General features: G+C 50.9%; 2 protein-coding genes across 2 annotated transcripts; one reads left to right on the top strand and one right to left on the bottom strand.

Moving 5' to 3' along the window:
- Window positions 1-816: 816 nt before the first annotated feature.
- Window positions 817-3,207, top strand: EMWEY_00016410 (Casein kinase one (CK1), putative; the record flags this gene model as incomplete). Its single annotated transcript, XM_013479723.1, has 6 exons — window positions 817-1,216; window positions 1,523-1,671; window positions 2,019-2,238; window positions 2,501-2,599; window positions 2,726-2,741; window positions 2,880-3,207. The coding sequence occupies 6 exons, from the start codon at window positions 817-819 to the stop codon at window positions 3,205-3,207; spliced, it is 1,212 nt and encodes a 403-aa protein (XP_013335177.1).
- A 1,660-nt stretch (window positions 3,208-4,867) lies between these two features.
- Window positions 4,868-7,351, bottom strand: EMWEY_00016400 (hypothetical protein, conserved; the record flags this gene model as incomplete). Its single annotated transcript, XM_013479722.1, has 6 exons — window positions 4,868-5,047; window positions 5,168-5,292; window positions 5,447-5,643; window positions 6,145-6,287; window positions 6,562-7,020; window positions 7,316-7,351. The coding sequence occupies 6 exons, from the start codon at window positions 7,349-7,351 to the stop codon at window positions 4,868-4,870; spliced, it is 1,140 nt and encodes a 379-aa protein (XP_013335176.1).
- Window positions 7,352-10,232: the final 2,881 nt, after the last annotated feature.

The raw sequence follows: 10,232 nt of genomic DNA, 5'->3' as shown, positions 1-10,232 counted from the left end.
GGGCCTGTCTGTACACTTGGAGCTCATCCCTGGGCACTAAACATCGCCGAGCTGCATTTAACCTTCCACGCAAACTGAAGCGCCATCAAGGTCCCGAATCGCCCTCCTGGCCACTTCCTCAACGGCCCAGCTTCACCCATAAATAAGCGACGAACGCTCAGCGCTAAGCAGCACCTTCTGCGTCTTCTCCCTGCGAATTCGTTGCATTTTAGTGCCCGCGATCACAACCCATTACTTCAAAGCTTCTCCAATGCTTTCCCGCCGCCGTGCCCTCCCGGTGGAACTCGATAGCAGGAGCCCACATTGCAGGCCAGAACTTTAGTCTCGCGTTGCTCCAGGGCAAGGGGTTGTCATTTCATCTTCGTTAGGGTCATCTGCCATTCGCAGTTTCGTATTATTCCATTCGGAAAGCAGTTGGGTGGCTACTCCTTCCCGCTTTTGCTCCGGTCCTCCCCCCTTGTCCTCCTCGTACAGTGACGGTCGTCGCTGTAATACGCGTTATTTCTGGAGCTTACCTTCATTCACTCCCCTTCTAGCCTAGAACTGCGCCATATTGTTGGAGTACGATTGGGGGGAAACCTCAGCATATGCCACTATCGTTTTCGGTGGTCACCGTTGCCTCGGCGTTGTGGCTGTCCTCTAGCTCCTCTTAAGCCATACAGGTCTACATACACTGCTTCTTGCGTCTTCATTGCTACAGCTGTGCACGCTGATGTAATTGTAATCAATAAACGGAAAGAGGGAGATTGCGTGATCTGCTTTTCCCACGCCACTTAACGGTGGGAGCACCAGTGTCTGGTGCGGTGCCTCTTGCATATGGCTGCCCCCCCCGCTGCTGCCCCCTCAACAAGGGGAGCAGCAGGGGGAGTACGGGGTGTTGCAGGAGCAGGGGCAGCAGGACTTGGGGCGACTGCAGTTGGCACTCCAGCCCCCGCGGCGGCAGCAGCAGCAGCAGCCGCAGCGTTAGGAGCGGTTGCTGCAGTTGCAGGCGGCGTGCCTTCACTGTCTCGTGTAGCTCTGAGCCAAGCAGCACCGCCTGCATGCATCAACGGCGTTTATCGCGTCGGGAGGAAAATCGGAAGCGGCTCCTTCGGGTGTCTGTACGAAGGGGTGGATCAGCGAGGCAGAGAAGTGGCTATTAAGCTGGAGCCTGCCAACACCAAACACCCACAGTTACTTTATGAGGCACGAATCATCAAGTTCCTGCAAGGAGGAGGTGAGACTAAGACACCACCGTCGCAGTGTCTGCTGCTGTTGCTGCTTTTGGTGCTAATGTTGGTGATCGTTCGGCACTGCCGTGAATGTAACAGACTACAGAAGGCAGAGAGTGCATAGGAGCTCTTGCTCATGCTGGTGTTTCTGTTGATTGCTGGTGCGACTGTTGTTGGCTGGCTGTGCATGCGAGGGCTGTCGGCGCTGTAGCTTTTTGAAAGGGGCATGGGAGCTGTAGTCGGTGTTCCAGCGAAAGTTTGTATACACCTGGGTGCAACGCGTGTGAGGTTTTGTGGTTGTTTTGCGTCAGTCGGCATTCCCGTGTGCTTCTGGTACGGTCTGGAGGGAGAGTGGCATGCAATGGTCATGGAGAGGCTGGGTCACTCCCTGGAGTATTTGTTCAATGCCTCTCAGCGCGTCTTCAGTCTTCCTACAGTGTTGCAGCTCGGTATTCAAATGGTACGCCTTTCTAACCGCCCCACAGGCCACCGGCCATGCCATTTGCTCTCCAATGGCATCTTTGACAACTCTTATATCTCACCAGGTGTTTACAGCGGTGCTGTTGCTAGCCCTTCTCCAGCTTCTCAGGTTTTCTTATTGTCTTAATCGACTCTTATTCAGTGGACTACTTTGGCGTTCTTCTGTCCTGTTAATTGGTTTATAAATGGACTGCTTGCCGCATTTGCTAGGCTTTCCAACCCAGAACATAGTCATTCTGTGTCGTTGCTCGTTTTACATGCGGTGACAATCACCCGTGCATGTGCAGAGTGCTACTTCTGGGATTTGGGGCGCTTGTTTTGCTGCAGCTAGACCGCCTGGCATACATACACCAGCGAAACTGCATCCATCGCGACGTGAAGCCTGACAACTTCCTGGTTGGGCGGCACGCGGACGGCTTTCGGGTGTACTTAATTGACTTTGGTCTTGCGAAAAAGTACAGGGACAGCCACGGCAAACATATTCCGTATAAGGAGGGCAAAAACCTCACAGGCACTGCTCGTTACGCCTCACTCGCCACGCATTTGGGTCTGCCCAATACCACCAAGAAGATGTTCCCTCCACTGAACCAACATAATGCACACACGGCTGCGCAGCCCGGCTCATTCCCCAGCTCCTACAAACCTACAAACACAAGCACATGCATCGATGTAGACGAGCATGATTGCACATATTACATAAGTACGCATGCCACATATATGTTATTTGTGTGTGTGTGTGTGTGTGTGTGTGTGTGTGTGCTTGTGTGTGCTTGTGTGTGCTTGTGTGTGCTTGTGTGATTTGTGTGCAGGGGTGGAGCAAGCGCGGCGGGATGACCTGGAAGGCTTGGGCTACGTGTTGCTGTATTTCATGAGGGGGTCGCTGCCGTGGCAGGGGCTGAAGGCGACGAGTAAGAGAGACAAATATTCAAAGATTACGCACACAAAAATGAGCGTGGATCTTCATGCCTTGTGTGGAGGCCTCCCCGAATGTTTCACCGTCTACATGACGTATTGCAGGTCGCTGCATTTTGCAGATGCTCCGGACCACAAGTGAGCCCTACATCAGTCTTGGTTTCTTCTTTTGCTTGCTGTGATGCTGCTGTTGCAGCTGCTCAGTAGGAGTAGTCTTCACTGTATTGCATTGGATGGTAAAGGGATGCCTGTGGTTCTCATATCCTGCGCTCGCAGCTATTTGAGGGGCCTGTTCTTAGAAGAACTGCAGCAGCAACCCAAGCTGCTGCTGGCTCCTTTCGATTGGATCCCGATCGTGGGTTGCTGCTCCTGCGCAGCGTGCAAGCGACAGGGGCCCCTGTCCAGTGTTCAGCAGCAAGAAGAGCAGCTGAGACAGGTGGGTCTCTGTCTAGGCAAAGCCGGAGGCTCGGCAACACAGAGGACAGCAGCGTGGCGTTCGTCGCCTGTTCAACGGCAGCAGCAATTGCAGCAGCTACAGCAACAGGAACCTGAGCAGTGGAGGCCGTGGAGGCCCCAAAGAGGGCGGGCCGCTCGGTGCACATAGATGAAGTAGAAAACTTCATGCAGCGCAGCGAACAGTGCTTCAGATTTTTCTTTGTTGTTGGCGGTTTGCCTCCCTCACGCACCCCTCGACTTATTTGCTGCTCCTTCGTTTTACTTCTACGCCATTGGGTTGGTGGTTCTTCGCCAATACCAGCTGTCTGCTCTTGTTGTTTTTTTTTACACTTACGGAGTGTGAGCGGCGGCGCCCCAAATGACTTATAAGTAAATGAATTTTCGTCGCTAGTGAGCAGAGCTGCAGCTTCTATCTCCGTCGTTCCCGTTATGCTGTCCACAGTCCTAGTTTTTTCGTTGACAGCAAGTACCCGCTCTCTTCGTCTGGCACGGTTTCGTTGTGCCTGCTTCGAAGCAGCATGTCTTTGTGGCCGCCGTTGCATGCGCCTCCTGTCCTGCTTTTTGGGTTTTCATATTATTGCGCGCCGCTGTTTCTGTCAGTTGCATATTCGTACGACGGGCCGGGGACAACCGCCGGCAGTAGGCAGAAACCAAGGGTTTGGAAAACAGCCAACAGTTTCTCGATCGAGCGTTATGCCATCGAGAGAGCCTACGGACCTCTCTGCACCCCCCCACATCGATCTGCACTTATATTATTAACACTTCGCACTTCGGTGGTGGTGCTTAGAGGCAAGAATAAGTGCAGCGACGACGACTAAACATGCTCTTATGCTTGCAAATATGATGGGAACGAGCGACGGGAGGTGCCTGCACCAATGGAACATGAACACATGTATGTGCCACCGAAAAGCACACTGTAGCCATCCATGCTAACATGCATGTTCCGAACGACACTAGCGGCTGCAATCCAGCTCACAGACGACACATTTTCTTGACGACGACGTTCACGTGCCGGTACCACGAGGGAAGGCTAGAAGATTGTGTGCAATGCCGACTGACAGCGCAGTGTACTCAACCCCCTCTGTTGCACTGTGCCTGTTCTATGTTCTACCAATGGGCCCGCTTCTCTGCGTGAGGACGCCGCTTAGCCAACGCCTACAGCAGCCAGCGCCATGTATCTTGTATTGCCTGCGATTTTGACTGGCTTTTCATGTGGCTGTGCTGAAGGTGCTGCGCCAGGTCGCTGTGTTTTTGCCACACGCACAGGTTCCGTTACGCAACTGAAGATGAAACGGCCAGACCTGCAATTGGCTTGTGCGGGCTTTGTCTGAAATGCGTTACATGCTGCAATGGAGACAGAATGCATTTATGTCATGAAGGCAGCTCGATAGTAAATGCTACCGACAAACTTATATATTGTGCACCTATAGTGTAAGTGGTAATGGTACAGTCTTCGTGAAATATCTCTTCACGTCATTGCAGAAAAATGACGAGGAATGGCCCGTAGCGACCAAACGAAAAGCTAAGGATCTTCCCAGTGCCTTCCAATCAAAATGGATGACACGAAATCGAGCAGTTACGTAGCCAATGCAAGCAGCAACTGACTGAACACCGGAATCGCCACGAAATACTCGACGATTCCACGAGTTCGGTTTTCCCACTGCAACCGATCTGCAGATGCCACCACCTCATCGCTTACCAGTAGGAAGCCACCGTAGAGCCGACTGTCCACAAGGAATGCTGCGCGGGTTCTGGAGTTTGGTGCGCTAATTGAGAAGCGAATTGCCGGATATTTGAAACTTGAAACCTTAGTCATCCGGCAAATTGCCTTCGTCGAAGTCGTGTTTTCTACGGGGCATGAAAGTCTGCTGCAGTTGCAGCTGTCGAGAAGCCTCCACTGGATTTATGTTTGGTTTCACCTCAATGCCTCTGAATATGCTCTCGTGGCCTCGCCCAGTCATGAAACCCGGCATCGCCTTCTTGACAGCCTAGTGTGCCAAACGCAGCAGCAAACCCCAGCAAAATATATAAACGAACAATTTTGCCTGCAATGCCTGGAAAGCACGCAAGAACCGCTAAGCTTGAGCCTTTATGGCTGAGGTGCTCACCTTCTTGTTGAATTGCTGCCACGACTTCGCGCTGTCTGTCAGCTGTTGTTCTGCCTGTTCTGTCTTCTGTTGCTGCTTGATTGCCTTAACTCTGCGCTTTTTGCTGTTTTTTTGTGCCTGTGTGTCTAAAGCAGAAAAAACCCAATGCACAAAAAAAGCTTCACAAATAAACAGACAGCCACGTCTGATCAACGCAAAAACAATGAAGTGGCAACGCCCTCAAGTGCACCGTTGGCGGGCTTCCACGCATCTACACCTGGAATGTACAAGCACACACACCTGTTGGTTTTGCAGCCAGATACTGCGGAATTCTGTAGCCTCCAGGGGTTATTATATCATTGGCCCGCTTCTTCGGTACCGCCTTTCGCGGCGCTCTCACTCTGTCTCCAGGTAAATCTTCTTCGTTTTTGTACTCCGTAAAGCGTACGCGAAATCCAAAGGGCGTTGTCGCGATGATAGAGCAGTCGTACCACCGGCTAAGCGCAAAACAGCCATTGAACAATGAAGAAATTCATTTAGCAGCTATTTACAGTCTGCGCATTCTCTCGCGGCCTCACAGCATAGTCTCCTCTGTCTACCACAACGGGAAAAGACCACAGAGTCAACGAGAATGCACCGGTCGGAACACATTTTCAGACATATTTAGAATATGGCAAATGCAACAGTGTTATTCGGCAACACGCTCCAACAGCGACTGCATGCTAGACACGGTATACTGGGCTCATGAATTAATTCCGTCAAAAATGAAAAGCAAACAAGGCCTCCAATCACGAGTCCCCAGTCACCGTTGTTGAACTACCCTTCCCCCCAAAGCCCTACTTCTCAACCTCAGCGACGTTTAAAATGCATAAACTTTCCCAGTATTGCACGAAACACAGGGGGACGGGGCAACGCGTCAGGCAGAAGAGCAGCGCTCGAATGGCACAAAATTGATTAATTAATAGTGTTAATGCTGCTTTCAGTAGCCAAACGCGCACCCGTCTCCTGAATAAATTGCCTGGGCGGCTGTGCCTACAGGGAAGTCAGTTGCGGATGCCTGAGGCAGCAGCACCACTTGTTGCAGCGGGTATTCCTCTCTGTTTCCCCAACCGATGAAGTCAACAACCACCCGTTCTCCCTCCTACAACAAGGCCAAACAAACACAGCAACAAACCACAAATCATAGCCGGATGCATGCGTGTCTCATTCCATTCGTTGCGCTTCTTGCGTAACGTACACATCCCACTGAGAACTCGAAGGGAATTTCCCATATCTTATGACCAAACCGTGAAGCTCTTCGTGGATATTAGTCATCCACACTCGATCCGAAAGTTGGATCCTATGCAGGTTTTGTCCTGTGAAGGGACAGTGCGGTATGTATGGACAAACAACTCCATGCCACTTTGCAGGCGTACCTTGGGATCCCGCTTAACCTCAACAATTGAGGCATAGTACCTCTTTCCCTCATATTCAGCCGAGCACGTCCTCCCTACTAAAGGCCCCCTCGACTGCTGCTCTTGGATGGCTGCGGCTGGCGCCGGGGTGGCCGAGGTGTCAGTGCGAGAAGCAGCCTGTTGCTGCTCACGGGGTGCTGCAACTGCTGGAGAGGGTTGTTTATCAGTGGTTGAAGACTCTTGAGGCGCCGCCGCCGCTGCTACTGCTGCTGTTACTGCTGCTGCTGCTGCTGCTGCTGCTGCTTCTGCTGATGAGTCGGCCAGCTGCTGCTCCTGCTGCTGCTTGTACTCGACGAGGTGTCTTGTCAGTTGAATGACTTCTTTCAGGTCCGCCTGCAGCCTCTTCAGATCCTCCGTCTCCTCTTGTTTCAGAGCATCCTCAACCTGCTGCAGCTGCTCCTCATAAACTTTTTGCTTCGCCTGCACAGATAAAACTCAAATCCGCAACACAATGCGGGGCTGTTTCGGAGGAAGGCCCTTCCTGTAAAATCCCATTTAATATGGCTGTCCATGCAGAAAATATTGCAGATCCCACTGGTATGGACAACAGAAAGGTCATTCAATATCGGCTTCCCCGTTGGGCCCTATCATCAGCCCTGTAAAACGAGCCGTAAGCAAGTCATACACGAGCTTGCTTCCTAAGACAGCCGTAGTGGGTGGTAAACGCATAATGCATCAGTTGAGCTGCATGAAGCACCACAACTTGAAAAAATACCTTGAGCTCTTCAAGGGATTCCTCAAATTCCGCCATTTTCCGCACTCTTCGTTGTCGTCGTAGTCTTGAACAAATGAGAGAAGTGGGTTGCAAGAAGCACCTAAAGATCTCCAGCAGGACCTTTGCTGCAGCTGTTATAGGAATGAAATATCTGAAAATGAAGCATGCGTTTAATTCCTGCAATCGACTGCAATGCGTCGATTTACAGACAAAAGACAAACTTGCCTTGAGAACAGGACCGATCTGAGCTCCTGTGCACGGCAATGCATGGTAGGGCGTTCATAAATAGCCCTCTGTCTAGAGCTCGTGGTTTTAATGCGTATCCTTAGAGCCCGATGCGTGTAAATGTGGTTGTATTGCCACGAATGTCGAACTAGGACTCTCAGAGGGCTGAGGCGCGGAGCCTCAGAGCCATGAAATGAAACCCCCTCTCAAAAAACGAAAAACGAGGTAGATATCCACATGCAAATAAAAATTGGAACTTCACCTCCATTGAACGAGTACAAATGGGAAATTTGTAGCAACGCAACAACGCATGCAATGCAATTAAGAGAGGAAGGACGCGAGCGCGGCGGGCCCCGGGTCCTGAAAACGAGACCGACAGATGATGGAAAAGGAATTTATGTATTCCATCTGTTTGAAATCGCTTTTTTATTGCATGAAAAGCTTATTTGCTCTTCCCTGCAAGACAGAAATAAGCCGACACCTCCCCCTGGCGCCTCCCCTTGTAACTTGTCGCTGCAGCTGCACGGTTAGGAGCTCTTAGCGCTAAGCACTACGCGCCTGTGTTCTACGCACGATGAAGATGAGAGGCACCAATTGGTGCTAAATTGTATGAGTAATTAGGGTTTTTGCTTGCTACTTGAAAGGATGGAAAACATCTGGAGTTGCATTTAGTCGACACACAGTGCATCAAGCAATCGTATAGTGCACTCTGTCGGATGTTGACAGTTTTGTCTGAAGTTGGTCCAGGAACCGTTACTCCAGCTTAGTAGACATTTAGCAAGTAAGCGAATGTCCCCAACAATTGTCTTCAGTGCTGGTGCAATATGTAGGTAGGACCTGCTTGTGCTTCCATGTGGGGCTGTCTTCCACTGTATCGAGCGTTCACGAAAATTCCCCAAGGCTACTACAAGCTGCAGTGGTGTGAAGATAGTTCACCTCCCTTTAGAGTACTCAGGCGTCCTGAGAGCAGAGGCCTATGTGCCTGGGGTTGTTGGAGATTAGGCGACCTGGCATGCGTTGGAACGCATTTTGCTGCAACTAATGGTGCAAGACAGCTTCACAAGGAACCAAAACTGGGCCTTTTCGGTTCATTCAGTATGACTTTAGACAGTTGCTGGAGACTTCTGTTTGTATTGTTTCCTTTTTGAAGTGAAGGAGCACGCGCCAACTTCATACCAGCTTACCAGCATCGTGCAGGCGATGCTACGGTGGGTGTACGATCTTCCGTCAGACTTTGGGAAGTCTGTAGCGTAGTATGTTTGCAATCGGCCTATGGACACATACTCGCTCTACGGGGGCACGCTGCAGTAGGGAGCCTGCAGGCAGGCAGCAGTGGTCACCAATTCCTGTAGTGCTAGCTAATGCAGCAAAGAAAACCTTGTTGTACTCGCATGTGGGGATTTTTTGTTGTATTGGTTAGACTTGCGGCTCACCTTGCTGCGTTGCAACTCTTGACCATCCGCTTCCTGCCTTGCAGCTTCAAGTTATCGCCCGCAGGAACCCTCGAGACTGTGAAGGGGGCCCTGTTGTTTTTACGGAAAGCTTACCTAAAGCCTTCGGTTGCATCTCTAAATGTTCCTTGGATACGTTCAAGTACCCTCGTTACACTCTCAGAAAATTAAGGGGTCCAAGAAGCACAAAATAATCGCCTGCTACTCAATGCACTTTCACAGATTCAAAAAGTATGCAACCGATACGAAAAACACAGCACTACGTGGCATGGTAAGGAGTAAAATCCTGTAGAGATTACTTATATCGCGCAAGTCTCACTATTCCACCCTTTCAACAATCCCCCCTACACACGGTGAAGATTATTCAGGAACGCAGAAGTGTAGTTGCGTCACGGTGAGTTGCAGCTCACGGTATGATATGCCATATCCACTTCCGTACCTCCAGGAGCTTTGTCCACTACTCTAAGGATGTCTGGGGACTGTGAGGGAAGTCAGCTGCTTTCAAGGAACTCTTATTTTACGTATTTTGCCACAACTGCAGCTACCTATTGCCCTGGAATAGTGGGCGACGCCTACAACTCGCCCATTTGTCACGCAAGCAGCATGTGCATTGGTCAATTCGAGCAGCAGCGCCATCTCACGGACGTGGCTACCTGTTGGTTGCAGGCAGGTATCCAACCTCCCAACAAAATTTAGGTAGTGAATACATATACCAGATGGCACAGGGCGCCTGGTCTCCACAAAAGTGACCTGATAGGACCCTTCGTACGCAGTGGTGTATCCGCGTCGTTCTGGTCAGACTCTTCTCAGTTTACTGGACAGTGTATACAGACTCGCACAAACAAATAAGAAGCGGGGGAGATGCAGTCTGTCAACCTCTTCCAAATACTCTCCTGTGACGAGTCCCTGATGTTGCTGGTTATGCGGTTGCTGCATCTGTTGCTACTTTTGCTCCCGCCAGCGTTTTATCTAACCCTAACCCCTAACCCTAACCCTAAACCCTATGGGGGAATGTGCAAGCTCAGCAGTCTCTGCGATGACGAATGTTGTTGCTGAGAGCGGCTCCACTCGCTGGTGCATGCCCCCACAGCAGTAGCTGGGAATGTTTCTCCGTTTCATAGTTTTTGCAGATGGCCAGTGCCAGAAGGTATCCCCACAACCTAGATTTGGGGCAGCTGTGGCTTTCGTTGCATTTGGCTGTTTATCATGCGAAACACAGCGAAACAAAAGCTTCCTTCGTA

This window comes from Eimeria maxima, genomic scaffold (genome assembly GCF_000499605.1).
Source record: "Eimeria maxima Weybridge genomic scaffold, Emw_scaff133, whole genome shotgun sequence".
NCBI classification, from domain to species: Eukaryota; Apicomplexa; class Conoidasida; order Eucoccidiorida; family Eimeriidae; genus Eimeria; species Eimeria maxima.
This window is presented reverse-complemented; position numbering and strand designations above follow the sequence as displayed.